General features: G+C 37.6%; 2 protein-coding genes and 1 long non-coding RNA gene across 7 annotated transcripts; 1 reads left to right on the forward strand and 2 right to left on the reverse strand.

The window, feature by feature from the left end:
* Positions 1 to 116: 116 nt before the first annotated feature.
* LOC112846972 (uncharacterized) lies at positions 117 to 15,931 on the reverse strand. Of its 4 annotated transcripts, XR_003220217.1 has the most exons (4): positions 15,805 to 15,931; positions 15,653 to 15,708; positions 15,051 to 15,184; positions 7,048 to 7,185 (listed from the first exon to the last, which is right to left on the reverse strand). It is a non-coding gene; the product is annotated as an uncharacterized LOC112846972 (long non-coding RNA). The 4 variants fall into 4 exon arrangements; XR_003220218.1 differs by lacking the exons at positions 7,048 to 7,185; positions 15,805 to 15,931 and adding an exon at positions 117 to 322 and having other exon boundaries at positions 15,653 to 15,764; XR_003220216.1 differs by lacking the exons at positions 7,048 to 7,185; positions 15,805 to 15,931 and adding an exon at positions 117 to 325 and having other exon boundaries at positions 15,653 to 15,764.
* Positions 15,103 to 22,508, forward strand: LOC100702815 (isotocin receptor). 2 transcript variants are annotated; one of them, XM_005453537.4, is made up of 4 exons: positions 15,103 to 15,211; positions 15,339 to 16,434; positions 18,559 to 18,661; positions 20,674 to 20,854. In XM_005453537.4, exons 2-4 carry the CDS (start codon positions 15,510 to 15,512, stop codon positions 20,711 to 20,713), a joined length of 1,068 nt encoding a protein of 355 aa, XP_005453594.1. In that variant the 5' UTR covers positions 15,103 to 15,211; positions 15,339 to 15,509; the 3' UTR covers positions 20,714 to 20,854. The 2 variants fall into 2 exon arrangements, with proteins under 2 accessions (XP_005453594.1, XP_003448447.1); XM_003448399.3 differs by lacking the exon at positions 18,559 to 18,661 and having other exon boundaries at positions 15,104 to 15,211; positions 20,674 to 22,508.
* Positions 22,509 to 22,798: 290 nt separating this feature from the next.
* cav4a (caveolin 4a) lies at positions 22,799 to 25,652 on the reverse strand. Its single transcript, XM_003448338.5, has 3 exons — positions 25,190 to 25,652; positions 24,747 to 24,934; positions 22,799 to 23,757 (listed from the first exon to the last, which is right to left on the reverse strand). Exons 1-3 carry the CDS (start codon positions 25,406 to 25,408, stop codon positions 23,607 to 23,609), a joined length of 558 nt encoding a protein of 185 aa, XP_003448386.1. The 5' UTR covers positions 25,409 to 25,652; the 3' UTR covers positions 22,799 to 23,606.
* Positions 25,653 to 25,835: the final 183 nt, after the last annotated feature.

Genomic DNA, 25,835 nt, shown 5'->3' on the forward strand with positions numbered 1-25,835 from the left:
AGCAAATGTAATAAGCTCAACCAATTAATCTTAAAATAGGAACTGTTAATTGAGTTTTCACATACGTGAAAGCAAACAAGCACAGACACAAACAGAGGAGGAAACAGATGGTTGTTTATGAATGTTTTATCTAAAATCACACATTGGTTTATTTTTATTCACATATCTGGTTTGATGCAGTCGGCCACTGTAAGATCATCCATCCATCAATTTTCTAAATTCAGGGTCACCAGGGGGAAGGAGCTCATCCCAGTTGCCACAGGACGAGAGGCATGGTCCACCCTGGACAGGTTGCCAAGCTGTCGCAGGGCCCACTGTCAGGCTTCTTTGGAAAAAGACAAAAAGAATTAATTTGAACAAACAGTAATATTTGACAGAGAACAATAAAGTCAAAGTTGTAACATAGTTTTACATGAATGAACAATTACTCGTATCATACTTATGCATGCAACAAAGTAACTAATGCATGCTCAGCCTCAATTATTTGTTTTACTAGCAACAAAGCACATAACGATGACAAAGCGATGAACATGAAGAACACTTTAGAGGATAATGTGGAGGGCAACAGCAGAAACTGTAATAAATTATCTTATTTCACTGCTGGGTGGACGATTCAGCACAGACAAGAAATGGAAGGCAAACTCCTTTAGAAAGGAGCTCAACCTCTGTAGCTGGTAAATAGACTGGTGATGTCTGAAGATACAAATTGAACCTGATCACAAGCAAAAACCAGTGGGTTATCTATCTAAAAGATCTAATTTGAGAAACAATCTAATTTACCTGCAATCACTAGAAAACCTAAGCAATGTAAAGCCAAGTGTGCAGGTAAAACTCATTAAGTTTTTTTTACTTTGTTTTTGAATATTTCTCAAATAAACAAGAAAAGATTGTTGCTACTGTAGGAGCATCAATAAAGTTCTCAGACTAAATCAAACCTTTCCTATTGGATTTCGTTTAATTTGAGAGCAGAAAATCACTAACCAGTACATGACATCACAGAGCAACAAAGATCATTTGAATACAGCATTTCTGCACATTGTAAAGTCTTTCTTATTAATTGATTCCTACTTTTCTATGAAAACCAAGTTTACCATTAAGGATGGATAAATATGTGATTTAAAAAAAAATCATGTGTATTCACATATCTTGACAGTTTCCTGGGCAAATTTTATTTCTACCTGTAACAGAAAAAAAATGATGGGGCTGTCAAAAAAAAAGGAAAAAGAACTATAATGACTAGTCATTGCTAGGTTTTCACATGTTAATTAGTGCGTCATATCATATACATTCTTACTGATGTACTGGTGCTAAGTCAACTGCTGTATAAGTACATATTGAGAGTTTTATAATAATTTTACATATATACATGGAAAAAAAATAAATTTAAAGTGATGGATCAGCAATAAATAAACAAATAAACTGCATACTTTTAGAACAGGCACACACATATCATGTCATTTTGTCATACGTGGGAAATGTTTAAGCGCTGAACATGAGAGAGGGAAATTTTTAGGGGGAAATCAGTTCTTAAGATCTTGAAAACATGTTCTAACAATAGGCACTTTTCCTCTGCTATGCTACATGTGCTGTCATCACATTATGTGACAGATCGCGGTGATTAATTTTACAGTGTGTTGCCTCACTGTTTCCATTTTAGCTATGGTCTTATTCAGAGTAAACCCTCTCATAATATCCTGTCACGAGGCAAAAATAGACAGACGTTCAGCACTGAGAAGCACTGAAAGTTGCTCGGTTTATAAATCTCTTTCATCAAACTAACTGAAGGTTTTGCAGATGTCCATATGTGTATCTATACAATGGTGTTACACCACAGCACAGTTAACAACATACATATTTTGTGTTTTCCACCGTTCCTGTATTGCTTTTTTATTTCTCTGGTCATAATGACATCCATACTCACTAATGAGGGTGTAGGAAAATTAGGGCTTTTGAGGCTTTATCTCACATTTTTTCCCAATTTTCACCTCGTAATGACAAAATAAGAATCTGGAGGGAAGAAAGCTTGCTCATTATGAGTTCACAGCTGGTGAACACTAAAGTTGTTGCTTTGAAATATCTGCCAGCTCCAGCCTGAGGAGCCTTCAGTATTTCTATACCTCCAGAAGACGGAAGGATGTATAACAAAATATCCAAAACATGTTCTGTGTTAAAATATTGTTTAGCAAAGTTAAATCTAGTGTAACTTCTTGTGTTTTTAAACACTGCAAATTACCAGTAAATACTACAATTGGAGAAATGTTTTATCAGGTACTTTAACTATTTGAGAAAACAATCAAAAATCACAGAAAAACTTTGATCATGCTGAAAAATGAGAAGAAAAATTTAAACCAGCCCCGTCAGTTCACCAGATAGGACGTATTTGTGTTATGAGTCAGACCACTGATGGGTCCCTTGTGCTTCTCTTCATGCTTTTATGCCTGACCTCTGCTATTTTTTCTTGGTCTTATTATAGGAAGACAAGCACTCTGAGGAACACCAGTACACTCGCTATACAGGAAATAAAGACATGTTGACAAATCCTTTACATCCCCAAAAAATGTGATTTATTTCATTTATTCTTATTTTATTGCCTGACAATGATAAATTTATCTGGTGATACAATAAAACTGTATTATGCTCTAGAAAACAACAGCATATTGAATGTGACTAGAATGATGAACCTTTTGTGATGTGTGCTTGCCTTTCTTTCCTCAAAATGAATTCCTCGTCCTTGCTTATAACAGGCAGAAATCTTTCCTTGATTTCTTCCATTCAACATATCCAGCTCCACACTATTCACCAATTCTACCACACACCCACACCTTTCTTTCTTTCTTTCTTTCTTTCTTTCTTTCTTTCTTTCTTTCTTTCTTTCTTTCTTTCTTTCTTCCTTCCTTCCTTCTCAAGGTTAAAAAATGTAGCTTGGTAAATTTACTGTTGCTGCTAGTACGTGCCATTACTGTCCCTGAACTGCAATCTGGAGTGCTTATAATTCTGTGTGGGCTCGGGGGGAAAATATGAACTTTTGTTTGAAGAAATTCAGTTGTTTGTTAAAGTTGTTTTGCATTGTTGAACAACTCAGGAAGAAACAGTATATCAGAAGGTCAGTGTCCTTATTGATTGCGCCACCACAAAATTATCCCCCTTGGTACTGGTTCACCCTAACCCACACCCACTACCACAAAAAGAAATGTACTTTAACTGGAAACCAACAGTATAAACATATTTCTTTTATAGTTGTTATCCTTGAGATTTTTCAAAATAAAACCCCATCCAAGCCTCCAGCAAGAAATCCCATGATGAGGTCAGGGAAAGATAATAAATTGTATCACTCATCCAGAACCTTCACATCATTTTCACATCAACCTAATTCAGTTTCACTTCAGGATCTTTCACATTACATGTCTTCTCTTGCGGTTCCTGCTGTGCCCAAGGCCATGGCATGTGCTCTAAGCCCATTCCTCACACAGGTTGTGTAAAAACCTTTTTACATTTTATGGAAAAGAATAAAAAACTGTGTGTCTCTGCACCTTAAGCACATCTTGATCTGGCTCAGGACCATCTGGTATCACTTATAAAGTACAAAGAAGATATTTTTTTTAACTGCAAAAGATACCAGTTCTCATTCTGTTGCTGCTTTTTTGTATATATAGATTAACTATACCTCATGGATCCGTCTCCATTCATATTATCTTGTCACTCAATTCTTACAGCAGCTATAATGACTGTCCCTTTAATTTAATTCAGTGTATTGCTATCTGAATCTACAGCTTGCCTCGGGTAACTTCAACCATATCTTAACTTTAAAACCCTGTTTACCATCTACTCAAAACTAAAACCTGCAATAAGCAAAAATCTGATGAACATAGTTGAGTGAAGTACACCAGTCAGATTTTTCCCTCAGTAGATGGTAGTTATTAAAAACATCGCCAGTCATCATTGCTACCACTTTTTCCAGTACACCAAAATAAAACATTTGTAGTAAAATACAGTAAAATAAAATATCACAAGTGATGTGATGATTTGTATTCATGTTATTAATTTGTGTAGTGGAAATTAATTGTTTTATGAATTACAGTATATATAGTATTATAAATGGCACTGTTCATAAGAGATACTTTGTAATAAATATTTAATTAATGGAGCCCAAATTATTTCCACAAGTTGTCAAATACTGACATTTACTCAAAGCCTCTGAGATATGTAGGTTTCTTTTGGCATCAGTCCTGATATGCATGGTAATCTAATTACTTTTGAAAGAGTGAAAGAGCAAATAGAGTAACACATTGTTAGAGGTTTACTTTTTCTGTTTAAAAAAAAGAGATACATACTTTCAGTCTTGCGTCACAGCTGCTCATCCAAATTTCCCTTTCAAGAACATCCCAAGGTGCTCCACTGCACTGAGATTAAGTGACTATGGTCGCCATCGCATTACAGTATTTTTCAATCTTCTGTTGTCTAATTTTGGTGAGTCTCCAGTGTATTCTTCTGTTGCTGTAGCTCATCTGCTTAAAGGTCAGATGTATTGTGTTTTCAGAGACGCTCTTCTACATATCTTGTTTGTAACAAGTGGTTTTTGAGTTATTGTTGCCTTCCTATCAGCTTGAAGAAGTCTAGCCATTCCCCTGTGATATCAACAAGGCATTTTCAGCCAGAGAACTGCTGCTTACTGCATATTTTCTCATTTCAGACCATTCCCTGTAAACCTTTAAATGGTTTTGCGGGAAAATCCCAGTACATCAAATACTCACACCAGCCCGTCCGACATCAACAACCGTTTTTTCCCTTATTCTGATGCTCGGTTTGAACTTCAGCAGGCTGTCTTGACCATGTTTACATGCAGAAATGCTTTGAGTTCCTGGTGATGTGAAAGGCTGATTAGATATTGGGATTACTGCAATGACAAGTGGAACAGGCATACCTAATAAAGTGTTTGCTGAATGTATGTAGCATGGACTATACAGTAGCTGGTGTTCTCATATTGTATATATTTTCTTTGTTTTCTGATCCATATAGTTTAATGAGTATTATTTTGGTTTTCTCCATTTCAGCACCATACCATTTCAATAAAATCCTTCTCATTTCTTGTTGGTTTCTGAAAAAAAATACTCTACATTAATTCATGCATCACAGGGTTGAAGTGATTGACTGACTTTTCATGCTTTGACAAAAGCGAAAAAGCTTTAATTGTTGTAGTGACCTTTGCACAGGTGACTCTGTGTTATGAGAAATCCTTTCGGTCGCTGGGCCCACGTCCTCATTTTAGGTTTGACAGCATTTTAGTAGATGAATGGCTTAAACATGAATTGAGCTGCAGTTTGGGGAACTCCTTGAAGGGGACTGGTGGCGGCTCCCGGGCCTGGCAGATCCCCACGTACTACATGGAAGTGAAAAAGTGAAAGAATTTAAAAGGGGAGGGAGGGTGGGGCATGAAAACAAGAACAGACATATTGTAGAACTGGGGGATCATATATAGATAAGAACCAGAAGGAGTGTGTTTGGAGGCGTGGTCTCGCTCCTGAAATTCAGATACTTTATCGCCAATTAACTGTTTTGAGAACTACATTAAGAATGACTGAGAATGACTTTTTTCTGCTCTGAGAACTGCACCAAACTGAATGAGAAAAACTGTAATCAAACCAAGAATTTTTCCTGATCATAACCAACGACTACTGGCGCCTGAATCTATGGCCAAAAGTAACTGTAACACACACAAAAATGAGTGAAACAGGACTGAAAGAGTAGCCTTGTGATTTGACCTTACCTAATACTGTAGCAAGAAAAGCAAAGTGTGAATTCAGTACACAGTGTCAAGAATAAAACAAGTCAAGAAGAAGATGGCTAAAGATCTGTGGCACATATCTGTGAATAGGTTTTGTCATCATATGCATAATAACAGTTTCTTCAAATTGCTGTTTCAATCAAGGCTGTGAAGTAAATACTAAAGTAAACATGAGCCAGTCAAGTAAAGCAGTTTTCCTGTCAGTCTCCCTCGAACTCTGTGTTGACCAGGTGCAACGTTTAAAGGAATTTACTCAGGGGGGTCACAACATCCAACCGGGCTGGAATAAACAAGCAGACGTGATCTGGGCTGCATCCTCCACTAAAGCAAGCCAGCACAGGAAACTGTTAATTACAATATTCCGTAAACCATCCAGACATTTGAAATCCCCCCTTCCTTTACCTGTTTAAGAAATCATTGTACTTATAAATTATATCAAAGAAGTAAGAGCTTGTAGAAAAGGTACACTTAATCAAAAGGAACAGCTTCAAAAGGTTGCAGCTTGCATGCAAACCCTCCACTTGAATGCATGTCACTGACTTTCCATTGATTGAGCTCAGCTGCAGAAGCTGCGAGTTCTGCGCTATCCTCAAAGAATAATGCCAGGGGCTGTATTCAGTATACTCTTGTTATATGGATTCTCTGGGGTGTTGGCTTTTATCCCTGCTGCTTTAAATTGTGTCCACATGCTGGAGTAGTTTTTGAAACAGTTGGCTCTAAAACAAAGTGATTATTATTTTCCTTCACACAGCTACCTTTTGTTAAACTCTGTTACTAGCTCTGCTAGAGAACAACAATTATATCAGTTTAATTATTGAAGTCATGCTGCGCCCCAAAAATGTTCATGTCCTTCCTTTGCCTCGCACAGTCAGAAAGATTCCTTGGAAACAATTACAGTAGCAGATAACCGCAGCACTTTTCATTAGGGTCAGAATCAAACAAGGAATAGTCATTTGATGAAGTGAATCCACACTGCTAAATCAATAACAAGGATTTTGTAACCATACTGAAAAACATACATTTGATACATGTTTTAACAGATCGTAGCAGGCAAAGCACAACTGCAATGAATGTGATTACTTGTGGCTAAATTCCAGTGCAATGTGGTGAGATGGTTAGCACTTTTGCTTCACAGCGGTCCAAAACCACCAGCCAGCTGGGTCCCGTCAGCGTGGAGTTTGACCTCCCTCGGCCTGCATGGGTTTTGTCTGAGGGCTCTGGCTTCCCACAATCCAAAGATATTTGAGGCATTGAGTTGGAAAGACCCAAGGAAGCTGCAGCTCAAGTGTCATGGGGTGGAAGTACTAGGTGAGGCGTACACTCAGAACAGTGAACCCCAGGAAAGCCGCTCGATCAGATGGAGTGACAGGGAGGGTCCTCAGACAGTGTGCAGACCAGTTGCCCTTGGTCTTCGCTAAGATCTTCATCACCATCATCACTGTCTCAGTCATTCATGCCACTATGGCTGAAGCCGGCCACAATCGTCCCTCTACCCACAAAGACCAACAACCGAGAGCCTCAACAACTACTGAGCCTTTGCTCTGACCCCTATTATAATGAATGCTTTCAAATGTTTTGGTTATATGCAACATTGTGTTCTGCTTCCCACCCAAGTTTGACCCACTTTAGTTCGCACATAGAGCTAACAGAGCTACAGCACACATCATTGTTACAGTGCTCCACACTAACATCTCCTGCCTTGAACAACACAATTCAATAAGCAAAGGGATTTTTGCATCTAAAGAAAATTGATTATTTGATTAATAAATTCTATTGGTTGTTTGCTAGGTACTGTACATGCACTCTCTGTACTTTGTGATTATGGATTAGTTAATATAATTACTCATTTCTAAATAACAAAACAAAAAAGCTTATTTGTGTCAAGTATCTGTAATCGGTGGGCTATTCGTGTTACCATCTGCGTGTATAGGGATGTTGAGAACTGTTCCAAATTGTCTAATCCAATGGAATCATGTGCCTCCAAGTTTACTATTTTCTTTTATCAGTGCTGGCATGTGTATCAGGCAGTTTTGCATTGTTAAAGCAGTGATGTCATATATGCGTTAGTGCTCAGCTTTTGCTCATGTTCAGAAAAACACAAAACAGTTTTGCTTAAAATCTGTGTAGACCTGCTTTTTCATATAGGAAATTTAAAAGGAATAAATAAGTCGTTTAATAAACCATCCATTCAGTCATGTATGCATATTTCACAATCCACAGCAACTCATCTTTCTGTGCCATTTTAAAATTACTCACTTTTTGACAAAGCGTCACCTTAGCAGGTAGCTCTGCATAGAGTTTTTTTTGTAAATTTTTAAAAAAAATCTTACAGCAGTAAAAAAATAAACAAAAAAACAAAAAACCCATGCGCACATTCCAGGCATTTAAGTGAAAAACACATCAGACAGTGTTTGTTTTGGTTGGCAGTGTTCACACAAACCTTGTGTTAGTCACACTAAGTTCTGCATGAGATTTCTGACCCTTCCACCACCCCACACATGCTTCAGGTTAGGAGCAAGAGAGTGACTGCTGGTTTATACCTGCTCGAGTGCACGAAAACCACAGGACAGCTGTACCAGCACACTGGTTTATTATCCTTTGCTGCAGTGACCCTCATGTGCTCAGACACCACCACAGCAAGATGTCTCAGTATTTACGTTAGCTCAACCAACTCTCAGTAACGTATACTGATGACTGATGATGCATAAAGATGTCAGATGAATGTTTGTGTGGTCAAGAGTGCACTGGATTTTTTTCTCTCTTTTTATACAGTACTGTGCAAAAGTCTGGAGTCACCCTCACTTCTTTAAATATTATTTGCTAGGAAAATGGAACAGAGATGAAATTATTTATTGAAACAGGTGCACACATAAATGGAAATACAATAAATGATGCAATGAAAAAATAGAGTTTGTGCAAGTTGGTGTTTGGGATCATTGCCATGCCACGCTTCTTTTAGTCCTGGGATTTTTTTCATACCGACATGACTTTCACATATTGTTAATCAATTGTAGATATTTTTCTAGACCTGTCACTTCATCCTTTGTGCTCCAATGTTTTTTAAAAACACACTGTATACTGTATGCCTTTCTAACATGTTATGGTTGGAATTGTTCGATAGATTCAACTATTCCGGGTCTTGGACTCAGGGTCTTGAGTTTTGTGGTTTCACGACTCCTTTAGGTTTTGAGTATCATTTTGTGTTGTTTTGCATTTTTGTTATATCAGCATTTTCTGGTTGGGTTCTTTCTGTTTAGATTCTGGGGCATTCATTTCAAATCTAGTCCTCTTCTAGTTCATGCTTAATGTTTGGGTCATCTGTTTTATGTTGAAACCACATTGTGCAGAAGACAATCTGCAAAATGGGCATTCATACAGGGCAGCCTGTGAAAATATCCATCATTGCACAGGCTGAAATTTTAAAGAAAAGGGAATATTTAGGGCCTGATTTACTAACATTTGCACTGCTTTGTTTATTATGTCGATTGTTTTCAATGATGGTCAGATGTTCTGTTGTTATGAATTATGGGATGGCATTTTCTCCTCCCCTGTTATCCGGTCCAGTTTACCCAGATATTAAAGGAAGCAATAGAGGAAGCATTGAAGCTCCTTTGCTCAGTATTTGGAGAACTGACACAGCTCTTATTATGACCATCACGCAGATACTTTGAGGTCACCTCTCTAAATTAGGAACATCCTAAGCAAAATGGACTATTGGAGTGCACCATCTGTCTCTGTGTTAGGCTAATTCCATGTTATGTTGGCAATATTTTGTCTCTTGTGCTTTGCTTTGTGTTCAGTTTGACCTCCTTTTGAGTCATCATGTTAGTTTCAGACTGCTAATGTTCCCACCTGTTTCCTCCCCCCTCATCATTTTGTGAGTATTTATTGTCTGAGTTTCCCCTCTGTCCTTTGTTATGTCCTCCCTCTTGGTAGTGTGTTTCCTTGTTCCATATTTTCCGGAAATTCCTAGTTTTTGGATTGTTTGCCAGCTACAGTTTGCCAGCTACAGTCTGTAGTTTTGTGTATTTTTGAGTTAAGCATTAAAGCTGCCTTTTGAGTTAATATTTTGTCTTCTGATTCCAGCATTTGGGTCCAAATCCTGCCTGCCACACTGCCAAACCTTGACAGTGGCACACTGCTAGCGACAGCCTGCTAGTAACCCTTTTTCTGTAAGTGATCTGCTATGTGCAGACACAACACTGGCTCATCCCTTGGGTTTGGTGCCTTTTTGTGCTTGAATGATTCATAACATAATGTTATTTGACTTAAACGAACTAAAAATGGCCAGGTACAATGACTAGACAGAAAATGAGTAAAAAAGCAGTCAATCTCCAAAAAAAACACTTTGAGAGATCTTCACCCAGAGAACAATTACTGTTTAAAGAACCACTTTAAATAGTACAAGAAAATCTGGCTCACTGAAAGCAAAATATTAAGAAAGAGGAGTGATTCGAGACTTTTGCACAGTATTGTCAGAATGACCCGAGTGGGATATGAAGCCCTTAAAACATATGCAGTGTCCCAAATCATGTACTACAAAGTATTTTGTTTCCAAAAGGTACAAGTACCTATATCCCTAATGGTCAAACAATCAAGTGTGAAATGGCAATGTAACTAAGGGAGGGTTCAGGGTTACCTAATCCAGACCAACTCTATGCTTTATCAAAAAGAAAAAGTTTAAGTTTATCTTAAAACTAGAGAGGCTGTCTTAGAAGATGTAGCCTGTTTATTCAAGACCTTATCTTTGATGATGGACACATCAGAGAAAACTCTGAGCTCAGAATATTGCCCAAGGATGTTTTGACATACAGATTGGAAGAATTGTGACTCAATTTCCCAACCTTCAGATTGATATAAGACCTCTTTTATCACCTAAATTCCAACAACCCCCACTTGCACAACTTGAACAAGTGCACAACTTTCCATGAAACAAGATTACCCAGTTGATATTTACACACCACCTAGGTACATAGTGTGCCTATTGTAAACAGCGAGATGGAAGTGTACCAACAGCAGTATCTAAATTAATACAGTGACACTTGATTGAGTTTTAAGGGTTTTCATTTGAGGTCAAATGGCTTGTCAATATTAGAAAAATGGATAATGCAAGAAAAAAAAGATGATAATGATTGTAAAAACAAGGGAAAAAATTATAAATCAACAACATCTGATATGCCAACATTTTTTTCATGATGTAGACACCCGTGTTTCCTTGTCAACAATCAAAAGGAGACTTCATGACCTACAGTGAAAGGCAAGGCTATTGTTGACAAACACACACAAAAGAAAGGAAAAGATGGAGATAGGAGTGGGTGGAGTAAAAATGACCCACTCATAAGCCAACATGCATCATCTACAGTGGGCATAGTTCCATTATGGCACACTGGCAGTTTTTAAGTATTTCATTGCTGAATGAAGCGACTGAATGAAATAGCAGCATTTTGCTCCATTAGGTCAAAAGCATCAACAAGTCAGCAATCCTTAATACACAACCAAAGCAACCAGGGAAGAAGAGGTATGTATACTCTTGGTTAGTTAAGTGACTGTCTTGGTCCCAATTCAAGTGAGCTGCATTTTATTTGAAGAGAATCAGACTAATGGCAAGGAAACTGCAAAATAAAAATGAGCCAAAGGTGGCTGCAGTGAAAGCCTCAGAGACCATTAACAGGGACTATACAGAGCGTAGGCTTGTGTCTGTGGGTCAAAGGATGTGGGTGCTCGAATGTAAAGGATTTTAGAGAGAATATTTGATGTGTCGATTATGTTTGACTTTGTGATTCTGTCCAGTTACTTTTTAACCCATAAACTTTTTATTTAAAAAATATAGATCCCCCTGCCACTTCATTGGGTACACCTGTTCAACCGCTTGTGAGTTTAAATATCTAATCAGTGATTCACATGGCACAACTCAGTGCATTAGGGCATGTAGACATAGTCAAGATGACAGTCCAGAGTTCAAATCAAGGATCAAAATGAAAAAGAAAAGTGATTTAAGTGACTTTAAATATGTTGTGGTTGGGGGCTGAAAAAGAGAAAATATTCAGTGAGCAGCAGTTCTCTTTGCCTGATTAATTTCAGAGACCAGTGGAGAATAGCCAGACTGCCTGAACGTGATAAGATTCCAACTAAAAGTAACCACTTGCTGCAACCTAAGGTATGCAGAAGAGCATTTCTGAATGCAGAACACATTGAAATTGAAGCAGATATAGCATAAGACCACACCAGGTGCAATTCATATCAGCAAAGGACAAGAAACTGAGGCTACAGTTGATTCAGGCTCACCAAAATTGGACAGCAGAAGATGGGAAAAAGGTTGCCTGGTCCGATGTGTCTCAAAGCCTTTCGGTCTGTGACACTGAGGAGTTAAGCAGTTAAAAACCTTTTTATTTAAACAAGCTTTCTGTTGAGAAATTTTATTGAATTATTGTTTATAAAACTACCCGTTTATTTTATTGTGACTGTTGAATATTTGGTTGTTTTTTGTTTGCTTTTTTTGGCTATTGCGGCATTTAATGTTGTACTCTTTCTGTGTAAAAGGTGTTAATAAATACACTTATCTTACATACCCAGGTTGAGACAAAGAGCTGGGTTTGGTGTGTTCAGGTTTTATCAGCTGGCATGTTTCACTTAGTCCTATTTTCTACTAACTGGAAAGGAAGAGAGTGTTAGATTTTGCCATCAGACTGTAATTAATGAAATAAAGAGTACATTTGCTCAGGGAAATATCCTCAGAATCTCAAATGATTAGGGTCCAGATGTCCTCATCGTGGGAACGGTATAACCTTATCTGATGTGGGGTCATAGATCTGTTCTGTTCAAAATCATTTAAACTTGTGTTCAAAGCTGACTTTATTAGCATTAATCTCTTGGCCATAATTTTTTGGGGAAAAAGCGAAACCTGACTCAGTACTGACTGGCAGACTATTTTTCTGATAAAGTCCTTTGCTCTAAGAGCACACACAGTTACTTCTGTGAGTCGGTCTGGCATATTTTCTTATAAGTAAATTATAGCTTTCTGTCACAATAAGTGAGCCTCTTGGGTCTGACGTAAGTATGGTTTGGTCTGGGGTTTAAGTTTATACCCCAATGGAAACTTTGATCTGTTCTGTGTTCTCTTATTAAGTGCTTTTATCTTAGTCCCCATTGTTGACCTAAGGTCAGTATAGTCAACCATTTGTTTGCTCTAATGTCACAGATGCTATTTTTTTTTTATATCTGACAACAAGACATTAAAATCTAAAAGTCCCTGAGAACCATTTAACAGATATCTCACCCAACCAGTAGAGGTCACTAGTTCAGAGATGACAGAACCCGGTTAATGTCGTTTTTATGTCCCCACATATTTAAAACTTACTGAAGGAGGTGGAAAGTTCTTTTTAGTGGTTAAATCTGCCAGGAGTTAAACTCTATTGCTTCAAGAAATGGATTAGACTTCATACACTGCTGCGAGTTTGCTATTTGAAACCATTTCAAGTATTATGAAAACTTATTTGACCTCTAATCTACAGCTTCCTTCTCACTAATTAAATTTGACCTATTATGCAAAGAGGAGCCAGGAGCCAAAACAGATACATTATTATTAGTATTATTATTATTGAGAGATTTTCCAAGCATTACTGAGTTCTTACTTCTAAATAAAATATTTTTATATTTTCAAGGCAACATGTTTTTGGTTTCTTGTGTTGTGGTCTTTATGACGGCTTTATGGGCAGCACTGGCACGCCACAGTGTAGAGTGCCAGTGCTTGGGGATGTGCCCAAATGCTAATGTCTGGTGCAGTGGGTGACTTCTATTCAACAAAAAGAGGTTAAGAACAGTACTTTGTAGTACAATGCATTACTTACAATGACTCAAAGCTATACTGCATTGTGTATTAGGCAGTTAGTGATAAAGATGTCTTAAGATTTATTTGGATAAATAATTAAACGTGTACAGTAGTTTGGTCAATACATTCAGAGGTGTCCTGAGACATAAATGAACTAAGTACCTCTTATATTAAGTACATGTACTTAATATAATGAGCAATGTAAATTTCTTACATAACTTGAAATAGTTATGTTCTTTTCTATGTTTCATGTACTCTGTGTGAGCGCTCCATGCTTTATGCCCAGGTATCAATTTACAGGCACTGAATACCTACCTACTTATATCTTTAGAGGATGTTATACTAAAGCTCATTGTCATCGCTATGCATCATTGCCTTAGGTCAACTACTGGTTGAGCCAAAAGCAAAAACATGTACGTTACATGTACTGATACTTAAATGAGAAAAAAAGAGCGAGACAGAGAAATCTGCCAACATGTCTGGTTAGATTAAATTTAACAGACAAGGCAATTCAGACAGGCCAGTTCAGCTGAGTGATAACTGACAATAGAACACCTGCAAGTGTTCATCTGCACCTATTCTAAGATAAACTGAAAGGAACAAATGTCTTTCATACTGTACATGTGATGTTCCAATGTTTATGTTCATTGAGAACAATAAATATTTCTTATCGAGTCAAAACAAAAGAGACCCATTTGTGGTGAAGCAAATAAGAAACACTGGATTTAATAAAGAAAGTACAAATTCTAATGAAATAAGATTACCTTCATACACAGACATCACGGTTATTGGTTTTAGTAACTAAAATATGTCAGAAATAAATAATATTTTTTTCAGAATTGAATTGCTACAAGGTTGTTCTATAAAGAAATGATAAAACATTAAATTACTGCTTTAAAATGGATGAGAGTAATTTCATGGAGTCTGGATCAAAAGTAGGATATCTGACATTTAAACAAAATGACTACATTCATTTTGACTGTTGCATGAGAGTGAAGGGCACTTTTGATGGTATTAATGACATCAACCCACATTCTTTATGTGCAATTGGATTTAGTGAGTCACTTCCCTTGCACAGTTATTATGCTTTTTACTATTACCTGACAGACTCTTAGCATAAAGTGCCAAATTACAGCACCGCATCACAATCCCATATATAATGGCATTCATCCACATAACATCCTTTTCCACATACGGTATCTTTGGGGAAACTATTGACCTTTATAGTCCAGACTGGAATTTTTGGACTCAAACAAGAGCTCACTTTAAATAATGTAGATGCTGAAAGCACTAACTGTGAAACTGTGAAACAAAAATGACACTGCTTTAAGGCTATTGGGATGATTTGGCTCAAAGTATTTCACATTGTCAAAGCTTACACTAAGTGAATGTAGCTACGGGGAAGGAAGAGCAAGACAGAAAGAACTATAATTTCCATACCCAAGTAAGCAGTTTCCTTCGAAGGAAAATGAAACGAGGGGAGGGGGTTACTGACTGGTAGCAAGCAGAGCTTCGGTAGATCAGACATCAAACTGGAGGCAGCGAGTGATGAGGACAGTGGTGCTCCAAAATCCCTAAGAGAAGAAAGGATGATTTAGCGGGTGAGCGCCTTTTGAACATAATCACTTGAATACTGTTATTTCGTTAATTTACTGTTTATTAGTTTAAAGATTAAAGTGCAATGACCAGGAGTTTTAAATAATAGTGTTTTTTCCCTTCTCTCTGCAGACTGCAGTCCTGAGTTTCGGATTATTAAACAGAAGGAAAAAATAATAATAATAACAGGGTGTGCTGGCAGAAAATTACGTAGGGAAACTAAGCTAACACAGCTGATAGAGGTCCCGAACCTGGGTTTGTGATGTGACTACTGGCTGCGCCTAAGTGGCGCTTTTACGCACGATGGAGGACCTTTTACGCGAGCAGTACAGTTGGTCTCACAATCTTACATGGAGCAGCTCAAGTCGTGAAAATGAAAGCCACGTAGGAAACGCCACGGTGAACCCTCTGAAACGAAATGAAGAAGTGGCTAAAGTGGAAGTTACCGTTCTGGTCCTTGTGCTGCTTCTCGCGCTGACAGGCAATCTGTGCGTCCTGTGGGCTATTCACACAACCAAGCACAGTCAGTCTCGGATGTATTACTTCATGAAGCACCTGAGCATCGCAGACCTTGTAGTTGCAATCTTTCAGGTCTTACCTCAGCTCATTTGGGATATCACTTTTCGCTTCTATGGACCTGATTTGCTGTGCAGGTTGGTGAAATACCTCCAGGTCGTGGGTATGTTTGCGTCTACGTACATGCTGGTTCTAATGTCGATAGACAGGTGCTTGGCAGTCTGCCAGCCACTTCGCTCCGTACACAGGAAAAAAGACCGCTTCTGTGTGATCGCCTCTTGGATGCTCAGCCTGATATTCAGCAGTCCTCAAGCTTACATATTTTCTCTTAGGGAGGTCGGTAATGGTGTGTATGACTGCTGGGGGGACTTCGTACAGCCTTGGGGTGCCAAAGCATACATCACTTGGATGAGTTTGAGCATTTACATTTTTCCAGTGGCCATTTTAAGCATCTGCTATGGTTTAATATGTTTTAAAATATGGGAGAATTTCAATCTAAAAACCAGAAGGGAGCACTTTCTGGCTCTCACTCCAAGGCCCTCCAAAGGCGCCCAACCCCTTTCTCGTGTGAGCAGCGTGAGACTCATTTCAAAGGCTAAGATCCGCACAGTAAAAATGACATTTGTAGTGGTACTTGCTTATATTGTGTGCTGGACTCCTTTTTTCTTTGTCCAGATGTGGTCGGCATGGGATCCTGCTGCACCAAGAGAAGGTAAAAGCACACCCAACGGCCTTCGTTTTAACAATGACAGTTTTTTTTAGGCGTTTACACATTTTGATTAATGGCAATATTTACTGGTTTATGACGCCGTTTTCTTCCTCCTATTATGGGCAAAGTGCTTAGTGACACAAAGACTAATGCGTCGTCTTTATCCAAGATTAATGGTGTTGATTTTTTTTTCTTGCCAGAAGCACTTAATATGGAAAAAAAATTCTGTTCCACAAGTGTCCCACAAAAACAAAGATCATTCTTCCACCTCACAACATATCTTTAGGAATGCACAAGCAATCCGCCGTTCTTTCAAGGCAACACAATGGTGTTTAAAATCAGACTTCCCCAGAGTGAACAGAAATGAATGGGAGTAACATTAAACAGTGGTTATCAGTTTGAAAAAAGACCTCAGAGCCTCTAGGGGAGTAAATGTACCAGAACATCAAAGCGTTTCTGTCTCAAATCCCAGTGCTATTTTGTCTAATATCCATTTAACTGAACTGTTTGTTCAGATATACTCCTCAAATCTTGTCAGTTTGCCATTAAAGTAGACATTCAAGCTGCATTATCTTAAAAACATCCACAAATGTGCATTCAGAGCTTTCAGAGATTCCAATCAATGTTTTGGTGGCCAGACTTTCCCCCCAGAATAATCCTTTTCCTGTTGTAGTTCCCGTCAACATCATGTTACTCTCACTTAAAAAATGAGAACACCAAGGCCAAAAATGTGTCAAAAAATAAAACAAGCAAAAATTATATCTAAAATATATCTGAAAAGAAACAAAAACCACAAGGATATGTTATATTAGGAACCCCAGATTGATTTATGTTTAATTTAAAGTTTGTAACTATTTTTGTCAGAGTTTGCATTTAGCAATATAAGCATTATCTGTGGATACAAAAAGAAGCCCTGAAATATAATGGTTTAAAATAAAGAATAAAACTTTAGAAACAAATAAAATTTATATTGGTCTCACATTCATATATTATATCAACTTTCAAAAATATTGCTGTCTTCATCTTCTTGGTTCACTCAGGTTAAGTAGTATCACCTGTTTCTCAATAAATACACCTGAACAAAAATTGAAAAAAGTTACACATATATTTTGCCATTAAGCAGCCACAATAAAAACTTGTTTACTTCTTTATAACTCAGAGGCATAGCGATGTTACCGGATTTCACAATAACACTCTAATATTAAGCATATAATAATTTGTAAATCCAAATAATAATGAAGAATGGGGGAACGAACAGTTCAATCACTTTAAATTGATCAGTCTTTTTTTATTACGAACACAGCCAAGCCAAGGACTGGAAAAGAGTGGCCAAACATACCACAGACTAAATCTTTGCCATGTCTCTGTCTGTCATGCAAGCAGTGGGGAAGCCTCTTTCGGTGTTGCACACATTATTATCTTATCAGCAGGCTGTTATTGTAGACTCATTTCTCTACTGTTCCCACTCTGGTCAATTTTAAAAAGCCTTTTTAATTGTAATTATACTTTTTTTTTTACTTTAAGCAAGTAAGAAAGCATTGCTTAAGGAGCTCAAACATTTTATTAATCAGTAGAGGGTTACATAAAAATACTTCAACATATAGTCATGCTTGCATAAGTAAATCATAAGAGTGGGTGACTGGTCTGCCTCTGGTACTATTTACAGGGCATAACAAAAACACAGTGGAGATTAATACATCAGTATGTTTTGTGGAACTGGAGCAGTTTTATGAGAGGTAGACAACAGATTGAATTTAAATCAGGCTTTGTGGTTTCAGTGCGCATCAAATTCTTTTAGATTTCAAAAAATACTTTTCCAAGGAAAGTCTATGTGCAAATCTAAATGCAAAAGTAAAGATAATTTACATTCTCTATATTTTCTGACTCATTGCAGTCTCTTTGAAGTAATGCTACATGGGTTAAGACTCCATGTAGGTGAAGGTCATGTTTATCAGGGCATTTGATCCAGCATGAAACCCGTGAACTTTTTTCCAGGGCCTGCACTTCAGTCATAACATCACACTGTAAAACTTCCAAAGGAGTCACTGATAATGGAGGAGAATGTGGCTTCTTGCACTCTTGCAGTGTTTTCTTAACTTTTTATCCTCAAACTTATCTTTGATATAGAGCCTGTTCTTCCAGAAAGTGACAGCAGCTCTGCTTTTGAACTTGACATCTCATCCTTTCTATTTCTCCTGAAAAGAGCAGCAAATCACAATGCAGAAAATGAGTTAAGAGAAATTTTTTTTTTTCATTTCAGAAAGTGACGAATGCATTGTACCAGTATAAAAAGGAAAAGTTGAATGCTGTCATTTTCAGTTTTTTTTCCTCTGTGTTTCCAGTGGCTAGGACTTTTTGCACCAAATGATTTTACAGCTCTGGGCAGGCTGTTAAACACTTTTCAGAATTTTGATGGGCCATTTGGTTGGCACACCTCTCATAATAAAGCAAAGTACTGTGGGGAGTCAGAGCACAGGGAAGAGAATGGGTCAGTGCTTGAGCAGAGACGCCAGCAAGCTCTAAATCTCTCTCACCCTATTAAGGATAAAGAGGGGGGACTTGGAAGTTGTCCACTTTCCACTTTTCAGATTATGTGCTTATTCACTGTGCTCCAGGGCTCTAATAATTGGAATGTAATCAATTGAGTGAATGAGAAAAAAAGCTGTAGTTTTTTCCACCAAGGACAGGTTCTTTTAATCGAAGCTGTTCGTCATATTTGTGTCAAGCAACCTGAAGTTCTATCTGTGAGGCATCCAGCAGCCTACCATGTTTCATTTTTATGATCCAAAATGTTTTTTGGAGGAGGAAGTCTGAATTGCATTAGCTTGTCAGCTTATCTATAATTCTGAATGAACAATGTGGGTATACAATAAGTACATCAGATTGACAGATTTACAATACATACGTAACATTAACCCTAGAACACTATTGCTGGGTGATTTATACCCAAGCAAATACATTTACATGATTTCTCTCTCCTGCAGCTGTTTGCGTGTCGAGGAGCCTGTGCCTTCACCAGGGAAGTCTCAAATTTCCCAGGAATGGGTGGACCAAAGACCAGCTTTCCAGAGTCATTATTTTGTTTTAGGAGGGGGTTTTTTTTTTTCATTTTGTTAGACATGGCACAGTTGAAAGTAAAAGAAGACCACTCTAATTTGTCATGTGTTGTCATATTTTGATATATTTGATTACTTTTTATTGGTTATATTATATCGGGTAAAATCACCCGGCATTAGTGATTGTGTTACTATTTATAGCGATAGTGTTCTAGGGTTAAGCATTAAAAAAGGCCCCAGTGGTTTTACTGGGTTTAATGACCCCAACCCAGTACTTTTAATGACTTAATAGATTATCAACCACACTATTAGATATGCTATCCTAAAATATTACATCAGATGATGGGGCTTGATGAAAAAGCAGGGTGTTTAAGTTGTGAGACTATAAAGTAGTTGTTCAGATATTTAAATAAAAACTAAACGCGTTGGCTCAAGTAATAAATTGCCTTTACTCTTCCTAGAGCCTCGTGCAGCTTGAACAACTTATGAATAAACAAACTTTCAAACCGAAGCATCGAGTGATTACATCTTACTGTGATGGAGAAAGACTTGCTAATTTAGAGTCTTTTTAAAGATCAACCAACTTCTTCTTTCTAAACTGTTTACTTTATTCGTGGTGGCAAGGTCTGGTATTTCTCCCCATCTTTATTTTCATCACTGTCAGCAAATGCAGTGAAAAGCTGACAACTAGATACGCGTTAGTTTGTCTCTTAACACTTCTCCGCACTGTTTGTAGCTCTAATTCTCACATCTGGTGGTTTCTACAGATGATCAAAATCTTTAAAAAATGTAGTTTGTTACCAAAGTATTAAAAGAAAGTTTCAAAAATACACAATTTAAAACAGGAAGACAGTGTATTTGTTGGGGTTATGTATTTGTCTATCTCAGATGTGTTATTTGGTAAATATATCTGTAGGACTGAACACCAATGTGGTTGTAAATGGCCAATGGTCATGTTTATGACAAAACATGTTATCCAGTTTAACGCTGCGTGTCACTCATATGTTTTTAATATCATCTGGACAAGATCAGTCGAGCTACACAGCTGATATTTGTTAGTAGAGTCAGTTCAATGTTGGTTGTGGCTTTTCTGGGGATTAACAGACTAAAAGAAGAATGTATGAAGAGAAAAAAAAGTCTTTCAAAATAACCTCTTACATGTTCTTGTTTCTCTCCGTCTTCCTAGACATGGCCTTCATCATTGCAATGTTGCTTGCCAGTCTTAATAGCTGCTGTAACCCGTGGATTTACATGTTCTTCGCGGGTCACCTGTTCCATGACCTGATGCAGTGTTTCTTCTGCTGCTGTCGACGGTACCTGACAGAGTGCTCGTGCAGCTGTGATCAACAGTGCAGACACAAGAGGAGCTCCTCCACTTACGTTAACAAGAACACCAACAGTCAGAGGAGCCTCTCACGCACATCCAGTACGGTACACTGAAAAGCCAGCTAAAAGGCATGCAAGCTTCGTGCAATCAAGTAATCCAGCAATCATGCAGCTACCCATTTCACCCATTTAACTGGCTACAGAGGCAGTGTGCTGGCTATTGCTGCACATTTTTTCTGTAACATTTTGAACCGAGCTAAACTGACAATGTAAACTTCCTGTCCAGATGACACCCCGCACCCACTGATGACAGAAAACAGTACAAATGGTGTTTTATATATCGTGTACAGAATCTGAACAAAATGTGATGTAAACTTCAAAAAAATGTTGTTATCATTTTCATCTTTCTTTGCAACAAAAAATATGTGTGTAAAGGTAAAGTAATATGTAATATGTAATGTGTGATGTGAAAGGTCAGCTATGTTTATTCATATATGTTTCTTATGAATGTATACTTCAGCATTCAGAGATTTACCCTGAAACCTTAAAAGCTTGTCTGTGCACAATTTTAAAGTCGTGTTCCAACAGTTAAGTAGCTGACCTTTAAAGAATATTATTATATGAAATAATTCATTTTAATATAAACAATTACAAAGGGATGCTAATTGAGTAATTGCAACGTAATGACTGTTTACTGCTTTGCTTAGGGTGCCAGCATTTTGCACTGTTTATATTCACTTCTGCTTTAATGCCAAGCTCCATTGCACAGCCACAACAAATATGAATCAACTGAGCAAAAGCCATAGAAATGCATTTTTCTAAAGGGTGCTGGTTCTAGTGATTTCACAGGACCATCTCGCAGTACTGATAAATCTGTTTTTCTGTCACAAAGATATATGAAATTCAGTTTGTAAATAGCTTTGTGTTGCTGCATGATTATTTTCCATTAACTTTTTCTCACCTCTTTTCCTGGCTGTGTATATTTTCTAATGCCTCTGAACTTGGAGGATGCATTAAATATGGACAGTATCATTCAGAATATCAGTTTCAGCTTGTGGTCACATTAATAACAATTATTATAAGTGTTGCTTTTGTTGTATGATTTGAAGCAATATGTAAAATGTTTATACTAAATGTATGGAGAGGTTCAGTGTCAGAGTGAGATAATGTGCATTCTTGGCTTATTAAATGTGCTTAAACTTTGGTTAAACTTTATGTGACCTTGCATGTTGTCAGAGAAAACATTGTAGTGTATAGCCTCCACAGGGAGAAGCTTTAAGGTGGAGGAGGGGATTATATAAAAGGGTTGGGGCATTAGTGTCAGCAGTAGAGCTGTCAAATAAAAAACAGTCTGTCTGCGAGAGGGAAAGTGCTCTGATTTGTGATTTGGGTGAAGTTATACTAATTTTGACCTAAAGATTGAACCCTCCAAACCAACCAAAATTTCATAATTCACATTTATAAGACACAAAGATTTTTTTTCTTTGTGTGGAAAAAAATCTGCAAATAATTAATTGTTCCAATACCATCACACAGTAAATTTAAGAAGTCATGAATGATAGTTATCTGTCCACTTTCTGCCATCCTGTCTCTCTATAGATATTATATCTAACAGAGATTTCTCTTAGACATAGCATATGCTACAGTAAATCCTGATGTGCATGGATTTCTGCAACAATAAAGTGTGCCAGTGAAGTCGATCTCTGTCGTGTGAATGTGGATGCCATTGCACATCTGTTCCTGCCTCTTGTTACTGACAGCTGTGGGAGTGGCAGAGTGACTTCAGAAACACTCCACAATCCTATTTCAATCAAGTGGTAGCTCCCTCAAATTGCTAAATGTACTGTAGGCAATCTTGACACAATAACAATAACTAACTGGATGTACAGTATCACATGGTCATTTGTCTTCAAGCAAGAAGATAAAGAGATACAGGAAAACCTAACCTTATATTAGGGATGTTGCAACAAAAGAGCATATCATCATTGTATTTGAAAAATGCTTTAATAAAGTCTTTTTAATATCTATAATAAGTCTAAAAGTGTATTAGTTTAAAAACCATATTAAACCATGTCTTTTACTTCCATTTCTTTCCAGGACAATACATCAAATATTAATTATTCTTATTCAGAAATATATTCTTGATATTCTGTTCAATGCTAAACCTTTAACAATAATAAAGTTTCTCCCTCTATGACCACAACTGAGCTGTGGAGATAGTGTGAAGGGTCTTTCAGTGATAGAGGAGACAGCTCATGTCCAGTAATTAAACTTGTGAAATGAAAGCTATTTGCACATTCAAATATTTTTCATTGACAAAGTAGAACTCGTTTCAACATTTTGTACAAGGTAACTGAACTCTTTCTTTTCTGACTAGATAAAGTATTGTTAAAGCCCTTTTCCATACATCCTTAAACCTAGATCTTGAAAAGCCCAAACACTATTACATATTATGTAATATTCAAATTGCAAAAAAGGATTTCTGCATACATTTCTTAAATTATAATCCCCCAGAGTGAAAAAAGAACTACATGCTGAGCAAAAAGAGTCACTAAAATGGTTTCACATCCTGAATGCGAGTTGAAGAATTGCATCACCATTGATTTTTTACTTCAAGTCTCAGCAGATACTATCGAACTTTAATAATAGCTATAAATAATGGGTGTTGCATTTTGGATAAAGCATTTTTTAAAATGCCTGCTTGGTTTGGGTCTACATGACCACATAACAGTAAGTGCACTTGTCCATGTCAATGAGCATTTGCAGTCTTGAAGTTCTTCTCACGTGTGAGTCTCATTCTTTGGCCAGGTGAATGCTGAAGCCACCACAACATTTTCCAGCACTTGTGAGAAAAGGCTGTACAATGACACCAAGGACAATGCTCCATAGGCTCTGCAGCCAGCGAGTGCCAATAAGGAGACACTGGATACAGGGACTAACCAACCTGTCATAGAAGAGAACACAAAAATGACAAAGAAAATCATTTAAATCACAGGAAAAAAAAGGTTTTTTGTGTGTGTTTTAATATGTAACAGTAATAATTTCCTATTTCTAATTTCTCATGTTGAATTACTATATAACACTCTGCTATAACACTTTGTTTCTCAACAGGTACGTCCCAGTTTTCCACTATCATTTTAGTCCTTCTAGATTCTTTGCAGTTACAGTTAAGAAAATCTACTGAGTGAAGAGATTAGTACTTATATGGCATCTTAAAGTTATCCTAATGCAGAAAAGCTCTGAAAACACCGGGCTTCCTAAAACAAAATTGGAGGGGGGCTTGAATCAGACCCATCCCACCTTTCAGCAGTCATGTCTTTCAGACTTCACATAACCACAAGGTTTTAATTGACATCATCGAGGTCATTTCTTTGAGCGATTTGAAAGCTCCCTCCAGGCCACGGAAGATATCGCCCATGGAGACACACTTTAATAGCATTATAGAAAATTTTTCACCCTCAATATTTCTCAGATTCTTGTCTCATCTCCGGAGGGATCAGGTGGCTCTTTTGCCTCGAGGCCGGAGGTTCAGATATATTTTGATGACCGTGTGCCAATTTAGGGAGCCACCCAACACAGGCAAAATGTACTTATGTTGGCATTGTTCATTTCTGTGTCAGTTTATAATTATAACAACCATTATGGAGGAGGGTGTTATATTATCTGACCGGAGCTGTATGTGTCAGTCTTGGGAAGGCTTAGTCTTTTATGATTGTTAGAAAAAAAAATTTAAACTGAAGAAAAGATTGTCTAGTTCCTGCTGCTATACCACAGTATGATGTGTACTGGGGAAAGATTAAAAGGTACAGTAGTGCATTCTTTCACTGTTGTGCTTGAAGGCTCTATAAGCGGTCACCAAAGGTCACCTGTACATCACTTTAATTGAAGACAAAAATCTTAATTACTAACCTAGAAGTCCAAGTCTAAACCTACCAGATATGAAGACAGCTGAGGATGGCAAACAGAAATCCAGAGATTATTGACACAGGAATGGCCAAAAATACTGTGACTATCCGGTAAATCCAAATCCTAGACACCTCAAACAGGGCATGGCTCCAGATCCACACTCTGTCACCGCTCCGCACTGATACCGGCTCAGCTATAACATCCTCAAACGTCACCTGAAGACACAAAGAGAAACTGATGTTAGTGCTACTGAGGTAAACCAATAGCTAGTGTTCTTTGGGGTGTTGATTCAATTTTTGCAGATAAATGATGTCCACTAGAGAGCGGTGCAATCAGTAAAGCAGCTTTTTGGTCCCCTGTGTCAATGTTTAAGTGCTTTCTGTTTTTTTCAGCTAATGTGCTGCATGACAAATGTACAGATAGACCACGAGATAAAGTTTAATAGAGCTACTGCAGAAAGAATGCAATACCTTAAGGCAGTCATTGATACCTCGGGGGTCTCTTGCATTAATCAGAGGCTTGGTATCACTGATTTCCACTAGTGTAGACGTGTGAATGTTTTCCTCCTCTTCCGAGGCAGGAGTGGCCTTCCACAGCGTCTCACGTTGGTCTCCATTTTCAAAGTCTTCAGAATCACTGGAGTCCCCCAAATCTATATCCACTTCCTCTGAATCGTCCCCTTTCATCATGGTGTTAATTAAATGCAAAAAAAGCACAACCAAAGAAAAACAGAGTGGGAAATTGTTACTTTAGTAACACTCCAGACTGTGTGAGGCCATTGACTGGAACAGCCCAGCCGGCTGTGCGGGGAGGTTATATTGGGAACATTACATTGCCCTGGGTGGTATTTGCAGATGGTCTTTCAAGTGAAGATCATTTTCCTCTGCTGTGGGAAGATATGGGAGGAGGATATAAATACTATGGGCATGAACAGAGATAGCTCTGTATACACTGATACGCCCAAGTGGGACAGACAGACACTAAAGTATAAAGGTCAATTCAGCTTTATTTAACTGGCAACTGTACACAATAAAAAATCAATTCAGGAATCTGTGCAATGCAATGACCTTAGAATATCATAGACTGAAACTAAATGATTTCCTTCATCTTTTACTT

Source organism: Oreochromis niloticus, linkage group LG5 (assembly GCF_001858045.2).
Source record: "Oreochromis niloticus isolate F11D_XX linkage group LG5, O_niloticus_UMD_NMBU, whole genome shotgun sequence".
In the NCBI taxonomy this organism is placed as follows: domain Eukaryota; kingdom Metazoa; phylum Chordata; class Actinopteri; order Cichliformes; family Cichlidae; genus Oreochromis; species Oreochromis niloticus.